Source organism: Cheilinus undulatus, linkage group 13 (assembly GCF_018320785.1).
Source record: "Cheilinus undulatus linkage group 13, ASM1832078v1, whole genome shotgun sequence".
Classification (NCBI taxonomy): Eukaryota; Metazoa; Chordata; class Actinopteri; order Labriformes; family Labridae; genus Cheilinus; species Cheilinus undulatus.
In genome coordinates, this window is record NC_054877.1 from 7,868,346 (window position 1) to 7,890,915 (window position 22,570).

Below are 22,570 nucleotides of genomic sequence, written 5' to 3' on the forward strand. Positions count from 1 at the left end.
TAATCAGCTTTTTTATTGTCTCATACAAGTTTTACATTAGATTATGATATAAAAGTCATAATCTTGAGATAATAAGTCTCGATTAAAAACATATAATTTTATCTTTTTTCCTTTTTTGTTTTTTCTATGCACAGTTAGCAGGTTACTTCATTTCTGGGAAATCAGCCCGCTTCTTTTAGTACCTCCTCATTTAAATGAGCAAAGATTTGGGGGCGTTACTCTCTCTCTTTGAAGTGATATAATCCAAGGAACAACAGCATAGCCCTGGAGGATTGCACACATTTCTACTGTAAGTAAACATTCATACTGTGTTTTTATTGCTAGTATTCTATTCCATGCTCTGTGTTTGTTTTTTAGCTGTCTTGTTGTCTAACTGGTGTTTTGCATTTTGTGTGAAATAAACTGCTTTAGATAAATGTGTCCATTAATTAACACTGTGACACTGGAATTAGAATAGTAGTGTAATATTAGATATTAGTGTGGGCAGGGTGCAAATTGTTGAAAAACCGGGGGGTGGGGCGGGGTGGGCATTTTAAAAAAGGCATCTTGCATCTGGCCTTTAATCTACAGCCAGGCATACACTTCGAGCCTTCAAGCCAATTCTCACCTGGTTTTTGAGTTACAGTGCGTCGTTTGTGAGGACACAACAGCAGACCTCTGCCCATGTAACCATTTAATAATAATTTAGTTAACCATATAGCATTTTTATATCATCCTGCCTGTATACATTTTTTATATTCGATAGTATAAGTCCGCTCCTCCTCCCTGGCCAAGCCAGCGGAAGAGAGAGAAAGACAAACAGCGCTGCGCAAGGAAAATGACCGAGAAGTGCCAAAAAAAAAAAAAAAAAAAAAGAATCAGTTGATCATCTGAGCAGTATTTCTCAGTTGTCAGTGAACAGTGCAAACAGCATAGTAGACTTCTGTGTTTTAACGGACCGATTGTGTCTCATATAAAGGACTCTAACGTGCGCTAACTGCGCATGGATCAGTTGGTCAGCGGTGTGGATCATCACTGCTCTCTTTATTTTAAATTCTAAACTCGTCAGAGCCACTTCTACTGGAACCATGACTGTAAATAAGTTGTCTGTTCATTATAAGCTATTGATAATCCAGTTTGCTTAACACAGAATTGTAAATAAATTATAATAAATTATAAAATGTTCGTAGACCGGGATTTTTGCCTAATAAATTCCAAAGACTGGATTTTGGCACACCGAGTTAATCAGAAAATACAATAACACACAGTGTAGAAGGTTCATGCGTTTCAAATGATGGTTTTCTCTCATATCTGTCCTCCTTTTAACTGCGTAATGCACGCATGGGCTCGCTCTCTCACTTTTCCTCTATCTCTCTCTTCCCCTCCCTCTCTCTCAATCCGGGCTTCTTAAAAATTATTGAAGTACAATCATCCGTACTCTTTAACAACAATTAACAAATCTTTCCTTTTTCATGCCAGCAATGAAGATCGTCAACGTCCGCTAAACACGAAGCATTAAAGCTGCACAACAAACATCAGAACGATGACAGCATGTCATAATCAAAATGCAAACAGGCTTTTGAAACACAAAGGTTCTGACATAGGTAAAGATAGATATTCACAGATTCAGACAGGATCATCACATTTACTAAACTTACACTTCTTTTCAATCACCGTACAGTGGACTGCGAGCTACAACACGATTTTTATCAAAACGAAACGTCTTTGGAGCTTGACAGATTGAATTGTTCTCTACGCACCACCGGCGGAGGATCGGAGGCGAAGGGACCGTCTACAAATTACCATACGGGAATAAAAAACATTCAATAACTAATATTGTACAGTGACTTTAACCCTTGTGCTCTCCTCAAATTACCTACCCACTTTTCATCTTCGAGGCAAAAATGCCCACGTACAGAAAAATTGCCATGAAATCACCATACATCAATATTTTTTTCTACTTTTTCCTTCATAAATCTCTTTAACAACTTAAGACCTGCACAAAACTAACAAACACTCTAGTAATTTCAAGATTTTAATCCTTTAAATGCCAGTTTGAATATTTGAAATATTTCAATTTTTTCTGCAAAAAAACACAAAAAGTGGATTATTTTCCATATAATTAATAGTGGAAAGAAGGGGTTTTGGTGCTGATGAGAGTCTTGGATGGGTCAAAGATTAGCAACAAAACTGATTTGATTGCATTTGTATTTTTAATGTAGTGCCAGAAACACCCTCTTTACACCTTTGAGGCAAAAATGCCCCCATTGACTTCCATTAAAACCAGGTTTTTTAATCTCACTGGCATTGTTGTATAAAATCAACATCTGAAACGATCCCTTGTTTATAAAACCTTTTCAAAACGAAACGGAAAATCGCTTTCATCTCTGTGTGGACAAGGCCTATGGATTCAGCCAGGTGCATATTCTCACCGACAACTGTTTTTGTTTTGAGTACAGCAAAGTCAGGAGGCCATGTTTTTACACACTCATCTCTCCAAAGACACATGAAACACATCCTTTCAAAGATGACCCTTTTTCACCCCTGAAATGATCAGTTCATGTTTACAAATTCACACACACACACACCTCTACACACACACCCCAGCATGCACGCACCCACACACAGCCATACTCACACACATAGAAACTCTCCATAATTTAACTGGCAAAAATACAAGAATTTGGTGCATGGTCCTACAATGGGAAAATAGTTGAATCTGGCGGAATAGGGTAAAAATATCAAATTTCACTGTATTTCTTCACATTGGAATGCTGACATTAGAGAGTGCATGATTTTATACAACAATGCCAGTGAGATTAAAAAACCTGGTTTTAATGGAAGTCAATGGGGGCATTTTTGCCTCAAAGGTGTAAAGAGGGTGTTTCTGGCACTACATTAAAAATACAAATGCAATCAAATCAATTTTGTTGCTAATCTTTGACCCATCCAAGACTCTCATCAGCACCAAAACCCCTTCTTTCCACTATTAATTATATGGAAAATAATCCACTTTTTGTGTTTTTTTGCAGAAAAAATGGAAATATTTCAAACAATCAAACTGACATTTAAAGGGTTAAAATCTTGAAAATAGTTGACTGTTTGGTAGTTTTGAGTAGGTCTGAAGTTGTTAAGGAGATTTATGAAGAAAAAAGTAGAAAAAAATATTGATGTATGGTGATTTCATGGCAATTTTTCCGTAAGTGTACATTTTTGCCTCGAAGATGAAAAGTGTGTAGTAAATGTTGAAGCTGGCACTACATAAAAAATACAAATGCAATCAAATCAATTTTGTTGCTAATCTTTGACCCATCCAAGACTCTCATCAACACCAAAGCCCCATCTTTCTACTATTAATTTTATGGAAAATAATCCACTTTTTGTGTTTCTTTTGCAGAAAAAATGGAAAAATTTCAAATATTCAAACTGGCGTTTTAAGGGTTAAAATTCTGAGAATAATCAAATGTTTGTTAGTTTTGTGCAGGGCTGAAGTTGTTAAGGAGATTTATGAAAAAAAAAAAGTTAAAAAAAAATATTGATGTATGCTGATTTAATGGCACTGTTTTGTTCGTGTACATTTTTGGCCACGAAGATGAAAAGAGGGTACAAAATTCACTGAGAGAGTATAAATGACATGTAAGAGTAAAACATGTTGGATTTCAAAAATTTAACTTGAAAGGAAAATTCCTGGAAAAAATCATCCCACAGGCTCTAAAACTGACAAAATGATCACAAGTTGAAAAAAACAAAACTTGCAAAAAATGGCCAAAAATGCCAGAGGAGGGCAGAAGGGTTAAATGGACACCAAACATCAATCATCTCTTCTAATTTATACTACAATACTTATTTTGCAAATTAAGTTTTTTATGCATTTTTTATGCTTTTTTATATACTAAATTGTATATTAATCTCTATTAAGTCCAATATTATACATTTTAGTGACATGAAACTTAGATCACACATCACTCATGTCCTCTATTTTATACTACTAGACTTACTTTGGAATAAAAAAGTTTTTACTGTCATTTTCATGATTTTTTTATATATTAAATTAGGTAATAAATCTTTATTAACTCCATTATTATACATTTTATTGACATGAAACTTACATCACAGATCAACCATGTCCTCTACTTTATACTACAAGACTTATTTTGGCAGAGAAAAAAAAAAAAGGTATTCATGATTCAAGTTTCATGTTTGATGTAAGTTTGATGTCACTAAAATGTATAAAATTGAAGTTATTTAAGATTATTACCTAATTCAATATTTAAAAAATCCCAATAATTACAGTAAAAACTTAATTTTCAAAAGAAGTCCTTCAGTATAAAGTAGAGGACATGGTTGATCTGTGATGAAAGCTTCATGCCACTAAAATGTATAATATTGGCATTATTAAAGATTTATTACCTAATTTAATATATAAAAAATCATAAAAATTACAGTAAACACTTCTCTTTTTTTGCCTAAATAAGTCTTGTAGTATAAAATTAAGGACATGAGGAATGTGTGATGTAAGTTTCATGTTTTTTATTCCCGTATGGTAATTTGTAGACGGTCCATTCGCCTCTGATCCACAGTCGGTCGCGTATAGGGAACAATTCCATCTGAAAAGCTCCAAAGACGGTTCGTCTTGATAAAAACCGTGTTGTAGCTCGCAGTCCACTGTACAGTGATTGAACGAGGTGTAAGTTTAGTAAATGTGATGATCCTCTACTGAGTTATTAATGTGGAAAGTCCGAATCTGTGAATATCTATCTTTACCTTAGTAAGTAACTTGAATTGTTAACAATATTATAGTTTGTATGAGTCAACATGCAGGCCTGTAGCAACTGCAAAGAGAGCAACAGCTTTGCACAATAACGCTAAAAACCTCAGTTAAAATTGGCTACAGGTGTGGGACAACACAGACAGCAGCTCTATACCATACGATCACCTCTATACGCCCAAAATGCATGATTACAGAATATAACTCTGATGTTATCACAGATGATCACAGGTGAAATAAAGCCTACCTTTAGATATTGACTCAGCCAGCTTGCACGTCCTCGTGGAGCATGATGGTGGTTTTGAAGAGAGGTTAGCGTCTGATCTGGTGATGTTGCTTCTCAGCACCTGCCCGATCACTATTTAGCACCTTCAGCTGCAGGGTTTGAACCATCAGGATTCCAACAAACACTCACTGTAAACATCAGGGCCGGCCCAAGCCTTTATGGGGCCCTAAGCGAATCATTCATCATTCATTCATTAACTACTGTTAATGAATGCTTTATCATTCACACGTGATTATCATTCACCAACACTAAATCTCTCACATCCATTATCAACTACACTATTTTGCTACAACATAATGCTATAAGCGCTCATAATTTTTATGTCTTTGTAGGAGATGTGGTCGTGTATTAATTTGCACCTTAAGATTAAAAGTGGCAGTCAATGCAATTTACCATCAACAGGTATCTTTTATTTGCTTTTGGTTTGCAAACTGGAAATTTCAAAAGTGTAGACAGTTAAAAAACATACTAACAGAACATACTTAAGTAAAGACATTTTAAAATACATACTATAATAAAAACAATAAAAATACTTAAATATATAAATACTTAAATAAAATGAGATAGTCCAAAAAATAAAAATAAATACATAACAGTCATGAGGAAAATACCCCTATCCCCTGTAATATTTGTTTAATTATGCATGATCAAAATGTAATAAATGCAGCTTTTCAAAAAAACAAAAAATAAACTTCAATATACATTAAACTGTTGTCCTGCTTTTAAACCTCCTCAAAATAAGAATTTAGAAACTGAACATAGACTTTAGATAAACTAGAACAAGAAAATTGAAGAACAAAATAGAACGCTTAATGATAAATTAAGCATAAACAGGTATAAAAGAAAATATTTTTGTGCAAAAAATGCAAAAATTCCCTGTAACTATTTACACATCGTAACCACAACTGTTAAATAGTTGTACAAATTCCACTCACAGTTTATGTTTTCTTGCTTTTCTTGAAGCAAAGTCATTCATGACATCAGTGTAGCAAATGTTCCTTCCAACTTTTTTGTTTATGCTTATTATAGCAAGCCGCTTAGTCTTTCTTGTGCCATGGATGACCTTAAGTAAGTCTTAATCAGTTTGAGTTTTGAAAAGCTCCGCTCTGCAGATGCCACAGTCACAGGGAGAGTGAAGGCTATCCGCAGAGCTACCCAAAGATTTGGATACAACTCACAGAGCTCGTTTTGACTGAAGTATGTGAGGAGCTCAAATGTTGTCATCTTTGTTTGGGGAAGTTCTGGCAGGCTCTCCAGCTCTGTAGCCAGTTCACTACCATCTATGTCGGCATCTCCATGTGTGAGTTTTTCTGCAAGAAGCTTGCACGGTTCCCTTCTTGCCTGTGCATCTAGCTGGCCAAAGTTATAAAGCACCCCAAAGTTGTCTTTAACTTTCCCAAGAGACTGGAAACGTTCCTCCAAAACCTGAATGCTGCAGTCTACTACAATATTGAAAAAAGACACTTCCAGTCTCTTCAATGCATCATCTTGGGGCTCATCAGCTGACTCATATGTTTTAACAGCTTTTTTGTGGTCCACAATCTCTTGTTCTTTAGAACTGCCTCTGTGTTCATTTGTTCGCATATCTCTTTTGCTGAGACCTGTGAATCTTTGAAACTGCTTGTTCTGTAGCTGATTAAATTGTCTCTGCTTTTATTAATCAAACACCAACATCAAGCTGCATGTTAGCTGACTGGAGGAGCTTACTTGTTCTTTGGATTTTGGTGAGAATGTCATACCAGACCACACAGCAAATTTGGAATCTGAATGATCCAATTTCCTCATCAAGGGATTGGGCCTCAACTTTTGCTGTGAAGTTATTATTTTTTGTCCTGACCTCTTACAAAGCTTCTCTGACTTTGCCTGAAAACGCAAGGGTTCAATACTTTTAACCCGACTCTTTCAACGTGTTTCACTCCAGGACTTCAGAGTGATATTGACACGCTGCTTTAAGATGGCCCACCTTTGAGGAGAGCCTGAGTAAAGCTTGCAGTTTTTCCACATTCCCAAAGAAGCAAATGGCTTCTATGGATGCTTTAGCAGTATCTGAAACCATTAGGTTTAAGGTGTGTGCTCCACAAGGCACATACTGTAAAAGGCATGTGGATTTTGTGCCATCAGCCTGGCTTGCATGCCTTTATTTCTGCCCCTCATGTTTGCTCCATTGTCATATGATTGCACCCTACAGTCCTGAAAAGGGATGTTCACTCTTCAAGCCTATTCATTGTTAGCTTCGACGAGGCTTCACCAGCAGATTCAGGAGCTACAAGAAATCCAAAGAAGTGCTCCTTTATTTCTGCTGGTTTATTGAGACTGACGGTGCGCAACAGACATTTGTTCTTGGTGGCTTATATCTGGGGTGCAATCCAATATTATAGCATAGTATTTTGAATCTTTGATTTCCTCCACCATTGTGTTGAGTATTTTGCCACAAACACAACTAATCAGCTTATTTTAGATTATTTTCCCCAAGCATGTGGTATGCTGTGCTCCACTGTCAATGCGTCTTATGTGATCTTCTAAGACAGGATAAAACTTGGCAATCAGTTCCACTTCTTTTAGAAAATTTCCATTGTTGACCTGATGTAGTGTATCAACAGATCCCCTGAGTGCCAAATTTCTTTCTGCCAAGGACTGAATAATACTTATCAATCGTGTGAGAACATCTCTCCAGCGGTTTGTTCCTGCCTCTATAAGAGCTATTTCTGTTGCATCAATAGTTTCCCCCTTTGAAAGATGCAATGCTAAATCTTTCCACTTTACCATGTTTTCACAATAATCCGGGCTATTTTTGTGCTGCTTCAGTAGTGCACCTATATTGACCCAGTCATCCTGCCCCTCTGTTACAAGTTTTGTGGACTTTGCAGCAGAAACAAAAGACTGCATCTCTTGTTTTTGAGTAAATAAGCCAGCTCCACTCCCCCATTAATTAATTGTCTGTAGGTGTAGTGGTGATGAAAGCTTCGGCCATCAGGCTTTTTAGGGAATGAGAAGTTTTCCCTCATTTGCACTGGCCCTCTGCTTACCAGATCAGTTCTTTCTGAATCTGAAAGGATAGATGACCATTCAGCTGGGTCAACTGGAGGAGCTGCTGATTCATGGTGTTATTTGGAAGTGTCTGAGGGAGGAAGAGATGTGAGACCCACCTCAATGCCAGCAGAAAGAACCTGCACAGAAATTCAGAATACAGTATTAAAAATCCAATATTCTTCACCAAACCGAAAAATGCTTGCTAGCTGTCGGCTTACCAGCAACATCAGCAAAAGTTGACACAGAATCCAAGGGGATTGTAGAGACAAAGGATGCAGATGTTAACTGTTCCTCATGTGGAAAAGAAGATGGACCTAGATGAGAGAACAGACAAAAAAAAAAACAACTCATCTGGTTAGTAAGATGTGAAATTTAAAAGACTCGCGACTCGACTCGGACTCGTGATTTTGGACTCATGCACAATCTTCAGTTTTTAATTTTTCAATCATGATCTCTTGTCCCCCGTCACTCTTTTTTCTTTCCTCCCCTTCTCTTTGACGGGTTGTGCGCCTTTTATGCAGCACTAACCTCTCTTCCTCATCCTCATTCATGCTGCATATGCACAAACACACAAACATGACGCTCATGCACACACCTACTTTGAAACACACGCTAACATGTTGGTTGTGCAGATTGCAGACTTCAGACTACAGTCTGTTTAGGGCAAAGGTTTCAGAATACCTAAAGTCTTTTCTCCTGCACGGAGGATCAGTGTCAGCGCTGTTTGAGTGTGCGCTCCAGCTGTGTCTCTCTGTGTCGCCCGTGTCAGCCATAGGTGTGCACAATATTAAAATATTATTTGGTTAATAATTCCCTTATTATCATATGTTTGTGGGAAACAAATTAATGTTAGAGTCCCTGCATTGCTGCTTATTGATAATGAACAGACATAAAAGACAACAGGAAGATTAAGAACTTTAAATACGGTTCATGCAGGCAGTGAAAAACAGAGACAGATGGAAAAGAGGCTGTAACAGATAAGGTAACTTAGGAGTCCACGAGATTTTAGCTGAATAAAGTCAAATTTAGCATGATTTTACCCATATAAAGAAATTTACACCATAAATGATAGAAGTTTATTAAGGAGAATGGAGAAATACTCAGCATACTCTGTTGAAGATCTGTCTGACTCAGAATTAGAAATGCTGATTGAGTTTTTATTTTCCTTTTTTATTTCAGATTAAACAGTTCATTAACAGTTAGTGTTTTTGTGTTAGTATAAAATTACTACCATTAAAGAAATAAATCTGACATATAACATTTAATCTCCAGAGTCTCAGTGTCTGTCTCTATCATTGAAGTCTGACTCATGTGTCTGTAGTGTTTCATATGTACACAGAGAGGAGCTTTATTAAGAGGAGGGCTTAAACTGATCATGTTGATGAGGGAAAAAGAGAGAGCATGTGTTTCATCTTATAGCTGAGGTACATATGATATATAGAAAATACATTCCCAACAACAGAACTGTGGCTAGTGGAAACACTGAGTGACTAGTAACCATTAGCCACAGTGGGTGTCTGCTGTGAAAAAAGTTAATATCAAGCCCTGTTCATATGTAAGTGTACACATGCTCACACTACGGCGAGCGAGCCACAGACAATTCCCCACCCTACTGATGGTGATAATACAGTACAGGATTTAAATTCCTCAGTAAAATGCAGTGGTCTAAGCAGACTGGACGTCAGAGGCCGACCATAGAACGCTCATTACAACTATCAGAGACTTGAGACTTGACTTGGACTTGTGACCAAAGACTTGAGACTTGACTTAGACTTGTGACCAAAGACTTGACTTGGACTTGCAAAAAATGACTTGGGTGCATCTCTGTTATATATTTATAGATATAATACTTATCTTTGTGGTTCGATGTGTCAGAAGAAATTAATCAAGATTTGTGTTTTTAAATAGCTATTTCTGCTAAAGAAAATAATTATTATAAACTTCCCCTGGGGAACCACTGGTTGGCAGCTATGGGGCGTAGCTGCTAATCAGTCTACAAGAGGATGTCTCACTGTTTCTCCCATCTATCTTTTGGTCCAAAACAAGTACCCAACATTTACATTGTAAAATACTGCCAAACACAGAGACTTTCTAGGAGAAAAAATACAGCGAATACATTTTTGCTGTAGCGTACAATCGAGCCAGCACGATACTTTGGTCCACTTTTGGCTTAAACTCGCTAAATTAGTTGCTAACCCATTCTGTACCACTGTACAGACTAGCTTTCTTCCTATTAGCTTCAGCACGCTCTCTTGAGCCAACGCAGACTAAAAATGACTGGAGGATAATGCCATTACTATTACCATGTACCTGCTTCAACACCCTCAGGAATACTGACATATCACTTTAACTCTAAATATAAGCAATATTTAAAAACGTATTTTCTCATCTCTAGAGGCCCACAGTATGGTGTGCAGTGTAAGCTACAGCATTTGGCAACTATGACTCTGAAAACTCGTGTGTAAGTCTGAAGTTACTTGAAACCGCCATTTTCCATCCCGTCATAAGTGTAAATGAATGGTGTCCAAGTTAGTGTACATTTTTAAAGGTTATTAACTGTGGGATTATTGTACCCTATATGATACTCAGACAGGCCACGCCAAAGAGATGAAATTAACAGACAGAACTATGTAATGTAAGGACAATGAGGCTAACCTGAAATAAGCTAGGTTAGCTCCTGCCTTAATAAAATGTATGCTCATTGCTTCATTTTCACTGCCCTGCCCGCTCAACAGTAACTTAAGAAATTTGTCCTTTTCAATTTATCTTTTTTTTTTTTCACAACCACAAACTCACCTGCTGACCATCCATCCTAACATCCTCCTCTTGAAGACGGTGGCTGAGGCTCCTCTCCAGATTAGGTCTCTGCGCCAAAGAACCCACTGCGCAAACTCCCGGCAGGTTAAGGTTAAAATTGACATGCAGCACCCCCTGCTGTCCCAACTGCTGTAATAGCTGGGACATTTGTTAGAAAATCATGGGACATTTGTGAGAAAATCTGAGGCGGAACGTTACTGTCAAAAGTCCCGTGACCGTTTTTTGTCTTTGTATGAATTAGGCATCTGCGTAAAATTCATTAGTTTTTAATCGCAAAGCATGCCATATTGATTTCTGAACCATGATTAGTTAGAAAACCGTGTGCATTTGTTTGATAGTTGGGTTTTTTAATTTAAAAACCGTGTGCATTTGTTAGATAGTTGGGTTTTGTATTAGAAAAACGGTGTGCATTTGTTTGTTGCTTGCTGTATTAATTTGTAAATCCCCACATATTTGTGAAACACACTTTATTTGTTTGTGAAGTTTTGGCAGGAAAATAAAATATCTTTGTCTTGTTCACAGCTTTTTTTTCAGAGATTTTTATGACTTGCTCTAGTTCCTATAATTTAAAGGTCGTTTCCTTAAAGTTACAGCTTCAAATGTAATCACTGACAGTAAAAATGATTTGTTTATCTTTTTTTAGAGAAAGAATGTGACAGTCCAGACCTGAAGTCTGTGGAGAAACCGTTGATTTGTGGTATGTATTTCATATAATGTTTCTGCTGTTCATTTTATCATGTAAAAGAAAACTGTTAGCATTAAACAGTTTGTCACGTCAATAATTACACACTTAAGATTGCTATACTGTTTTCAATTTAACTAATGTTGTAATGGGGTAATTGTGGATCTGGAGGTAGAGTTGGTCATCTCACAATCGGAAGGTCATGGGTTCGATCTGCAGCTTCTGCAGTAAGATATGGATGTGTCCTTAGGTGAGACACTTAAAGGGGACATATTTTACCCTTTTAAGACAAGTTTGTACTGGTCTCAGAGGTCCCCAAAACATGCCTGTGCAGTTTGTTGCTGAAAAAACACTCCAGCATTGGACTTTTGCATGTCTAAAAACCCCTCTGTTTCAGCCCTGCTCAGAATGAGCTTTGTCTGTGTCTGTGGCTTTAAATGTTACTAAGCTGTCTGACTCTGCCCGTTGCAGGAAATGGATATAGCTTAATAGATGTGGCTCTCCTGATTTTACGTTACTTTGACAACACATTGAAAAACACTCGCGAAGGATTTGCATAAACTTTCTATATTTAAACCAAAATACTTATTTTTGTCTTACTCTTATGAAAGTTGTCATTTGATAGCAGAATAGTGTTTTGGGAATAGACTAACATATTTGCAGTTTCTTCTAGTCCAGATCAAAAAGATGGACCCTGAACCTGAAAAGCCACTGGAGGTGGCAGCACTTGGCCGACCATTCAGCCTGGGGATGCTGTATGACTGTCGCAAAGATTCACTCATCCCTGGTAAGCATGCACTTCTGAAGTAATGCAAGTAAATCATGAAAAGATTTAAGAAAATAATTTAATTCTAGGCTTTAACTTTAGAAATTCAATATTTACAACAGGATGTTTAGGACATTATCTACCCTTGGAAAATTTCTCTGCTGGATAAAAGTCTGTATTTACTCTGGATGAATGAACAAGCCAGTATATCTGCATATAAACCCATACAAGGCTCACAATAATCACTGATCAAGAGAAAAAAAAAATTCAGAGTTTTTTTTTTTCTAAGTAGTCACTATGTATTATAACATATTTTATTAAAAATGTATTAAATTAGGAATACAACTCATGAGATTACATATCTCAGTAGTAAGAGTCCTGGCCAAGACAGGCAGCAGAGCATTTATGAAAGGTGACTAGAATAAAACACAAAACGGTCAGGAGCATTGTTTGACTCTGACCTTATGTTCACAAACCATAACAATAAGTTGTCTATTTCAGAACTAACCCTAACCCTCAGTTGCATAACTGCGGTCAAGCCAGCTGCCATTTAAACATGATGCATGTCTACACTGGGATTTATGGTAAAGGTCCTTAAACAACCAAAATGAATGAATCTGCCCAGTTTGCCAGCAACTGTTGACAAATCCTGATGATGCACTCCATTGTATCCTGCTGAAATGATAAATTGTATAGACAGACAGTCAGATAGATAGTTTCCATTATATCAGTCTGATCACATTTGTGTTAAAAAACAATGATTTTTCAGTTTCCCAACAGTCTTAATTTCCAGTTAGCTTCATGGCAGCAGTGGTTAAGTTTTCAGTTTTCTCTGTGCTATTAGATATGGGGGCTTTTCTTTACTTGTTGGTTCTTTTGGCTTCCTCCTTATCCCTTTTGATCATTCAAGATCTTATTTATTTATGTAAATATGCGTAAGATTAGGGGCTGCATAGACATGTTGACTAGTCGACCAGTCGACTCTACTGCTGTGTGATGACTCTTTTTGCTTTAAGTTGACTAGTCACTCATCACAAGATTAGGCAATTACAATGCCTAATGTGTAACCCTTTTAACTGATTGATCTAAGGTTTTTGATACTGCAACCACAGTTTACTGATAAATGTGCTTCATCACACTGGCATGTCAAACCAGGCAACATCATGGTTTGCCAACTGTTTGACTGGGAATGTGTTCAGATGGCTGGATCCACCTCTTCTTTTCTGGAAGTCCTAAAGGCTAGCCTCAAGATTCAGTCTTAGGACCTATTTTATTCTGGTATGTTATAAAACATATTAACCTTTTGTTGTTTGGGCTCATACCAAAAATGTTTGTAAGCTGCCTGTTTTTAGGAGAATATGGATATTGATTTTCAAAATATGTACATTGTTGGTTATTTCAAACTATACCCTTCTAGAATTATTTATGGTTTCATCAATGACTAGTCGAAGTTGAGTCTGACAGCAGCACATTTAACAGAGTTACAGACATGAAATATAACCGTTATAAACACAGATCAAGAAATCCTGAGTCACTGAGCTCAAAGTCATTGTTCAAAACATCTACAACCCATAGCATCATCCTCAAGTGCCTTCAATCTACTTTTAAAACACTATAAAGAGACCAGACCCTCAAGACAAAGGCTAAATTCATACTGCAGTTAAAAGTGATCTGAATCTGTTTTTTTTTGCACGCAAAACACTAATGAGGAGGCAGAGAGACGAAAAGAGGAGGCAGACAGCCTTTTCAACCACATTTTTAATGCTCGGAAAATACGTGAATTATATGTCTGATGATTTTAAGTCTCATAAATAACAACACAACCAAAAGTTTTAACTGATATCAATTTTTGATCATTTACTTTGTCAGACGTATTCAACTGGTGTCATGATTTAACTGGTGTTGGATTAACTGATGACACTCTGCTAACCATCTGACTATACCATTTGCTTTCTGGTTATAAGAATGTTATCATTCTCTTACAAGAAATTAATGATAATGATGACATATATAATAATAATATTATTATTACTATTATTTTATTATTATTATTATTTTAGTTGTCACCGCTGTCTTGTATTTCAGGATCAACCTTTCTGTTATGCAGTATAAGACAGTTTGACTTCTTCTCTTTTGCAGGCATGACACTTTGGGACCGTAGTGACCTTGACAAACATATTGGAGAAAGACCGCAGAACTACAGTGATTTTGAGATAGTTGCCTCTGAATCGATTGATGATAAATCCTCTGCACTAGAAATTGAAGCATCATTGAAGGCAAGTGTATTGAGTGGACTGGTACAGGTTGATGGATCAGCCAAGTACCTGAATAACACTAAGACTTCCAAAAAACAAGCCAGAGTTACACTGAAGTACAAAGCAACTACAAAGGTCAAAGAACTGTCGATGGATCATCTTGGAAGACGACATTTGAAGTATCCAGATGTTTTTGAGAAAGAAATAGCTACACATGTAGTCACAGCAATTCTTTATGGGGTACAAGCCTTCTTCGTTTTTGACCGTGATGTTTCTCAAAACGAAAATCAACAAGATATTGAGGGAAACCTGAAGGTGATAATCAAGAAGATTCCATTCATTGTTAGAGAGGGTGAAGGCGCACTTAAAATGGAGAAACAGGAGAAGGCAAATGCAGAGAAATTCTCCTGCAGGTTCTTTGGAGACTTTTCCCTCCTAAAAATGCCCACATCCTTTCAGGATGCAATACAAGTCTACCAAAGTCTGCCTAAACTGCTTGGAGTAAATGGAGAAAACGCAGTACCAATGAAGGTCTGGCTTCTTCCACTGACAACTCTGGATTCATCTGCTGCTAAACTTGTTCGTCAGATAAGTGTAAGTTTAGTTCAGAAATTACAGACTGTCCTAGAGAGCTTCAGTGAGCTAGAAATGAGATGCAATGACATTCTGAACATCCCCATAGCACAGCAGTTCTCAGAGTTTGGTAAAAAGATCGAAACTTTCAAACAGATGTGCTCCGAATTCAAACTGCAGTTCCAGCAAACACTGGCAGAGAAACTTCCATCAATCCGAGGAGGAGGAGAAGAAGAGTCTGTACTTGCAGAGATCCTGAGTAAAATAGAGTCTTCTCCTTTCAACAGCAAAAACCTGAATGAATGGATGGACTGTAAAGAGAAAGAAATCTGGCTTGTAAAATCTTTTACAAACATGATAAAATACATCAAAGTTGTTCCATCCCAAAAAGTTCACGAGGAAATTTTCAGTCCTGAACATGCTGTCTGTTTTGTGTTCACCTCACTGGAAATTGATGAACCATACCTCTGCTCTTTGTCAAACTACCTGAAACAACCAGACAACCCTCATGATCCACATACACAGGATTTAGAGAGGGAACAATGGTACTTCTCCCATGAAGTGACAGAGTCAATGAGGAAAAAAGCAAAGCTCATCAGTGACTTTGCAGAGGCCAACCAGGAGAACAAGAGCGTAAAGTTTCTGACAGTTGGAATAACAAATGAGAAACAGAAAGGTGCAGCCATCTACCTTTATGAACATGGGCGTCTTGTCACTGAGAATTTTGAGCCACCGTCAAAGCCTGAAACTGTCACAGTAAAGGACATAAACCACAACAGTGTGACACTGAAGACTGATCCACCGAAGTTTGGATCAGAGAACATCACCTCCTACTCTGTTGAGTACTGTGTCAGTGGAGATGAAGAGGACGGATGGAAACGACAGACAACAGCATCAAAAACTCAAGAGTTCACCATGAGTGAAACTCAGTGAAACACTGAGTACACGTTCAGGTGCAGAGCAGTGACCTCTGTGGGTGTTGGACCAGCTAATCAAGTCAGTGTCCCATGCAAAACCTTACCATGCAGCCCTCCGGGTCAACCTCAAGTTGAATCAAACTCAAGTGAGATATCAGCCAGCTGGGAAAGACCTGCTGAGCTTGGACAAGATGTCGACATTTTAAGCTACATCGTGGAGTATGCCAGAACAGACAAGATAACAGACAAAGAAAAGGATCTCCAGTGGAACCAAGTGATGGCAGGAGCAGAGAAGGTGATCATTCCAGGGCTTCAGTCAGAGACAGAGTATGCTGTCAGGGTCAGCTGTGACTGTGGAGCAGCTGGAAGAAGCAAGGAGAGCATCTCTGTGAAAGTCTGCACGACTAGACGAGAATTTGCAAGCCTTGCAGAATACCTCAAACACACTAGCAAAAAGAAACTCTCTGCATCACCGTCAGTCTACAAACTGTCTCTGGAAAAAGAAGATATTGACATTGAAGGATGTCGAAAGTTCAACTTTGGCAAAGAAACAATGAGGCAAAATCGCACTCTAATGCTTATGGGAGCAACCGGATCAGGAAAGTCCACTCTAATCAATGCAATGATCAACTACATTGTCGGAGTCAACTGGAAGGATGATTTCAGATTCAAATTAATCGATGAAGATGAGTCCAGATCACAAGCTGAAAGCCAGACCTCTAAAGTCACTGTGTACAAAATCAATCACCAGGAGGGATTCAAAATTCCCTTCTCTCTGACTGTTGTGGACACTCCAGGGTTTGGTGATACAAGAGGAATCGGACGAGACAGGGAGATCACAGAACAAATTCAGAGACTTTTCACCTCTGATAATGGAGTTAATGAGATTGACGCAGTGTGTTTTGTTACTCAGGCTTCTCTCGCACGACTAACAGCAACACAACGATATGTCTTTGACTCAGTTCTCTCCATTTTTGGAAAAGATGTGGCAGAAAACATTGAGATGCTGGTGACATTTGCAGATGGCAAGCAGCCCCCTGTTCTTGAGGCAATAAATGTGTCCGGGGTCCCTTGTCCAAAAAACGACATAGGGCTTCCAGTTCACTTCAAGTTCAACAACTCAGCATTATTTGCAGACAACAGATCCATCAATGACAGAGCTTGTGATGAGGATTCAGATAATGATGACAACTTTGATGAAATTTTTTGGAAAATGGGAGCCAAAAGTTTGGAGAAGGTCTTCAATGCTTTGGTTAAAATGTCAACCAAGAGCCTGCGAATGACCCAAGAGGTTCTCAAAGAAAGAAAACAGCTTGAAGTAGCTGTTGAAGGTTTGCAACCACAGGTAAAAATCGGATTAGCAAAACTTGAAGAAATCAAGAAAACCAAAGAAAAGATTAAAGAGCAGGAAACAGTCATAACTACAAATGCAAACCATGTCATTGAAGTGGATGTGATTAAGCCAGTGGAAAAAAAACTGACTAATAAAGGAGAGTACATCACCAACTGCCAGAAGTGTTCAATGACGTGCCACTACCCATGTGCAATAAAAGATGATGACAAAAAACATGACTGTGCAGCAATGAGTAGCAATGGGATGTGCAATGTCTGCCCTGGAAGATGCATTTGGAATGTGCATTTCAACCAAACATACCGTTGGGAGTATGTGAAAGTGAAAGAGAAGAAGACACTGCAAGAGCTTAAAGAGAAGTATGACAAAGCTAAAAAGAGAAGATGACTGTTCAAGAGTTGGTCGAGTGGCAGGAGAAAGAAATTTCCCATCTTGAAGACATGATTATGTCCCTTATAGATCAGTGTGCTAAAAGTATCACACGTCTGCAAGAGATCGCCCTAAGGCCCAACCCTCTGACCATCCCACAGTACATTGACATGCTGATCGAAGGAGAAAAGGCAGAAGCCAAAGAGGGTTATTTGGCTCGAATCCAGTGTTTGGAAGCAATGAGGGACAAGGCAAACATCATCTCAAAAGTTTGCAAGCGAGAAACGGATGCAACAACAGAGGAGGAAATGACAGATGAAAATCAAAAGGAGAAAGAAAAGACAAGCATCTGGGGGCGCTTGAAATTTTGGTGATACAAGGAAAAGTATGATGTTAAGTTTGTTTCTTAAATCATTCTAAAAGTTTAGCTCTGGTTTAAACTAGAATGAAGGAATTCAAAAAGCAGCAAAACATCATGATCATCAAAATGTTCATATTCATATTCATATGATAAAACCATGATAGTCTTTGCAAGATATCCTGGTTTTGAATGCTCCTTAATCCAATGAAGGTGTGTTTTTCTTTCATTCCTTCTGATCCAGACTGATGTATGTCAATGCGTAAGAAAATTGTGTTTTTTAAATGAATATTTGCTTTGTATTTAGAACAGTGAATGTTCCTCATGATGATTGAATGGGTTTTTTTTTCTACGTTTTTAATTTGTAGTGTTGGTGTAGCTTTTGCAGGAAACAACTGAGACACATACAATAGTGAGGAACTGCAACTAAAGTTAAGACCAAGCCACCTACACCAATGTGCCATCCAAGCAATCTCATGTTTCAGATTTTAACTTTTACATTTAAACTCATAATGCATTTTGTGTGTTCTGTTTTCTGATAGTGCTTTGTTTCATCTCTGTTATACCTAAAAGGGCAAAAAAATAATCTCATAGAATTTGGCTATAAAGATGTTGATCACTGACAAAAATTGTAAATATGTTGCACTGGAAATGTTGGTTAACTAATTGTTGTGTGATTAAAAAAATGTAATATTAAACTGATTTGACTGGCAGTAAGTTACCTTTCCTTCATCATTTTTTTCTGTCTTCTCTCTAAATCTTAAATGTGTCTGAATGACACGCTTTACTGCAAAATGTTGACAGTCACAGGTTTACTGAGCTGAAGTTTGATTCTCAATGCAGCAAAATCTTTGGTCAAATAAGAAACCAAAATTACAGGGGACTTTGTTCATCTATTTTAATCTTGCTTCCTTTGCTCATTTTTTCATTCCTCTTTGCAAGAAATTGATAGAGATAATGGAAGAGTAGGATAAATTACTAATGAGAAATCCACTTCACAGCAAAGTCTCACACCAATGACAAGCTGATTCACAAAAATCAAATTTCAAATTTTACAGACTTACAGGAAACCCATTCTTCCAATTCCTTCAAGATTTTCTTCACATAAATATAGTATGATAATCTAGTCATGTCTTGCACTAAAACACACTTGTTAACTTATTCTATATGTAGTCTAAATTATCAGATGATCATATGTGGCAATATTTTGGTTAATAAATATAGTCATTTAAACACTGTTTGAAATATCCTTCTGTTGAAATCCACAGTTCATAGCCTGAAATTTATGCAACCAAGGTCCATGTTATTATGTATGATAGATGTTGCATTTAATTCATTTGAATTCTTATCTCAACAATTAAGGAAATATCATAAACTCAACTTACTTATGATTTGATATTCTAAATAAAAACTCCTCATCTAAGAACATTATTAGCCTCATAGCATAATAGCCTGAGTCATATTTTAAAAGGAACCCTGCATGATCAGACTAATTCACCTGATTGGATAGATATTTTTATCTCTCCTGTTTATATTAAACAAAAAGAAAATAGATATCTGCATTTTGAGTAAATATGAGCTCAAAAACTCACCAGGAGGCTGCCACGTTTTGGTCCGTACTGGTAGTGTGATGTCACTTGTCCAGAGCGCTCCTCCCCATCCCGATGCTGACCCTTTCAGACTGGTAGAGGGCTGCATCACACATGCTGAGAGACCCTGCACCTCACACACACAGAATACTGAGATTTGAGGTCTCGTGCATTTTTTTCCTTGCACTACTAGCAGTTATTGGTAAAAACAGACAGGAAATGAGAAATAGAGAGCCATACTTACCTTGTTGCCAATATGTGCGTTCACATCGGTAGAATATGTTTGGAATCTGTTTCTTGACGACCCTGATGAAGGCCACAAGCTAAAACATTTAACACAGCTGTTCCCCAAACTACACATAGTATTCCACATGGTACAAAATGTTGCAGGTAAAGACAATTAGAATTTGGAGAAACTCCCTTCGTTTGTGCATAATGCTTTTGTTTTGGAAAGCTCCCGGAAGGTTTCACTATACATGTCAGCTCAGCTTTACTCTAAATGCAGATACACACATGGACAAAATTGTTGGTACCCCTCTGTTAATGAAAGAAAAACCAACAATGGTCACAGAAATAACTTGAATCTGACAAAAGTAATAATAAATAAAAATTCAATGAAAATTAACCAATGAAAATCAGACATTGCTTTTGAATTGTGGTTCAACAGAATTATTTTAAAAAACAAACTCATGAGACAGGCCTGGACAAAAATGATGGTACCCTTAACTTAATATCTTGTTGCACAACATTTTGAGGCAATCACTGCAATCAAACAATTTCTGTAGCTTTCAGTGAGACTTCTGCACCTCTCAGCAGGTATTTTGGCCCACTCCTCATGAGCAAACTGCTCCAGTTGTCTCAGGTTTGAAGGGTGCCTTCTCCAGACGGCATGTTTCAGCTCCTTCCACAGATGTTCAATAGGATTTAGATCAGGGCTCATAGAAGGCCACTTCAGAATGGTCCAATGTTTTGCTCTTAGCCATTCTTGGTTGTTTTTAGCTGTGTGTTCTGGGTCATCATCCTGTTGCAAGACCCATGACCTGCGACTGAGACCAAGCTTTCTGACACTGGGCAGCACATTTCTCTCTAGAATACCTTGATTGTCTTGAGATTTCATTGTACCCTGCACAGATTCAAGACACCCTGTGCCAGATGCAGCAAAACAGCCCCAGAACATAACAGACCCTCCTCCATGTTTCATAGTAGAGACAGTGTTCTTTTCTTGGTATGCTTCATTTTTGCGTCTGTGAACATAGAGCTGATGTGCCTTGCCAAAAAGTTCCAGTTTTGTCTCGTGTGTCCATAGGACATTCTCCCAGAGGCTTTGTGGCTTGTCAACATGAAGTTTGGCAAATTCTAGTCTCGCTTTTTTATGATTTGTTTTCAACAGTGGTGTCCTCCTTGGTCGTCTCTCATGAAGTCCACTTTGGCTCAAACAACAACGGATGGTGTGATCTGACACTGATGTACCTTCACCTTGGAGTTCACCTTTAATGTCTTTGGAGGTTGTTCTGGCCTCTTTTGTTACCATTCGTATTATCCATCTCTTCGATTTGTCATCAGTTTTCCTCCTGTGGCCACGTCCAGGGAAGTTGGCTACAGTCCCGTGGATCTTAAATTTCTGAATAATATGTGCAACTGTAGTCACAGGAACGTCAAGCTGCTTGGAGATGGTCTTATAGCCTTTACCTTTAACGTGCTTGTCTATAATTTTCTTTCTAATCTCCTAAGACAACTCTCTCCTTCGCTTCCTCTGGTCCATGTTTAGTGTGGTACACACCATGTCACCAAACAGCACAGTGACTACTTGTCACCCTTTAAATAAGCCGACTTACTGATTACAAGTTTGTAGACACCTGTGATGCTAATTAGAGGACACACCTTGGTTGAACATGTCCCTATGGTCACATTATTTTCAATCTTTTCTAGGGCTACCATCATTTTTGTCCAGGCCTGTCTCATGAGTTTGTTGGGGTTTTTTTTAAATCTGTTGAACCACAGCTCAAAAGCAATGTCTGATTTTCATTGGTTAATTTCATTGAATGTTTATTTATTATTACTTTTGTCAGATTCAAGTTATTTCTGTGACCATTGTGGGTTTTTCTTTCATTAACAGAGGGGTACCAACATTTTGGCTACGTGTGTATCTACTGAATTTTTTGTACAATTTACAATATACGAGAGGTACAAATTTCTATCCAATTAGTTGAATTTCTTAAAGAAGATAAGCCACAACAACAACAACTAGATAAATAAAAGTGACTTAATAGATAATAAAGATTATGATTAATTTATTAGATGACAGGCATGTAATGATTACGGACTGTAACAAGCACTCTGATTGGCTGAGGTTATAGGCAATAAGGCACAATGAATCAGCAGAGTTAGGCAGATATCACAGTTTGGCCAAAAAATGACTGGCAATTATGCCATGAGGCTAACAATATGTAAAATGTGCTTAAAGATGGTCACCTGCATGTTGAACTTAAAATGTAAATGCCAAAGAATTTATAAGAGGAAAGCTGTTGTTAAGACTGCTAACATGAAGAAGCATCAGTGTAAATGTAGTTCTAACTTATCTGCTGTTAAAAGTACACTGAAATACTAGAGCTACAGTAAGAAGAATTAAAACATGAAAGTATTGCTCAGCAGCACGGCTAAGTGAGTGATATGAAACCAGATGAACCTATTTCGTCAGCTCAAGTAAGATAATGAGCTTTACCACTAACGATAGAGTGGGCTAGCAGTATGAGATTGAACTTTGTATGGTATTACATCTGCATCAATGGGCTGAGAGTTCACTTATAGGAATACTGTTTGAGATGAGCAA

At 37.7% G+C, this 22,570-nt stretch overlaps 2 protein-coding genes across 4 annotated transcripts; both read left to right on the forward strand.

The window, feature by feature from the left end:
* Positions 1–277: 277 nt before the first annotated feature.
* LOC121519651 (verrucotoxin subunit beta-like) lies at positions 278–16,099 on the forward strand. 3 transcript variants are annotated; one of them, XM_041802453.1, is made up of 4 exons: positions 278–289; positions 11,524–11,577; positions 12,226–12,349; positions 14,468–16,099. In XM_041802453.1, exons 3-4 carry the CDS (start codon positions 12,250–12,252, stop codon positions 16,087–16,089), a joined length of 1,722 nt encoding a protein of 573 aa, XP_041658387.1. In that variant the 5' UTR covers positions 278–289; positions 11,524–11,577; positions 12,226–12,249; the 3' UTR covers positions 16,090–16,099. The 3 variants fall into 3 exon arrangements, with proteins under 3 accessions (XP_041658387.1, XP_041658386.1, XP_041658389.1); XM_041802452.1 differs by having other exon boundaries at positions 12,236–12,349; XM_041802455.1 differs by lacking the exons at positions 278–289; positions 11,524–11,577; positions 12,226–12,349 and adding an exon at positions 13,490–13,606.
* A 223-nt stretch (positions 16,100–16,322) lies between these two features.
* Positions 16,323–18,853, forward strand: LOC121519652. The gene has a single exon (XM_041802456.1). It carries the CDS (start codon positions 16,351–16,353, stop codon positions 17,809–17,811), a length of 1,461 nt encoding a protein of 486 aa, XP_041658390.1. The 5' UTR covers positions 16,323–16,350; the 3' UTR covers positions 17,812–18,853.
* Positions 18,854–22,570: the final 3,717 nt, after the last annotated feature.

Excerpts from the sequence above, each read along its gene's own strand:
- LOC121519651 (XM_041802453.1), top strand. The coding sequence starts at position 12,250 with ATGGACCCTGAACCTGAAAAGCCACTGGAGGTGGCAGCACTTGGCCGA. Across the intron at positions 12,350-14,467 it reads CAAAGATTCACTCATCCCTG|GCATGACACTTTGGGACCGT; the intron begins GTAAGCATGCAC and ends TCTCTTTTGCAG.
- LOC121519652 (XM_041802456.1), top strand. The coding sequence starts at position 16,351 with ATGGCAGGAGCAGAGAAGGTGATCATTCCAGGGCTTCAGTCAGAGACA.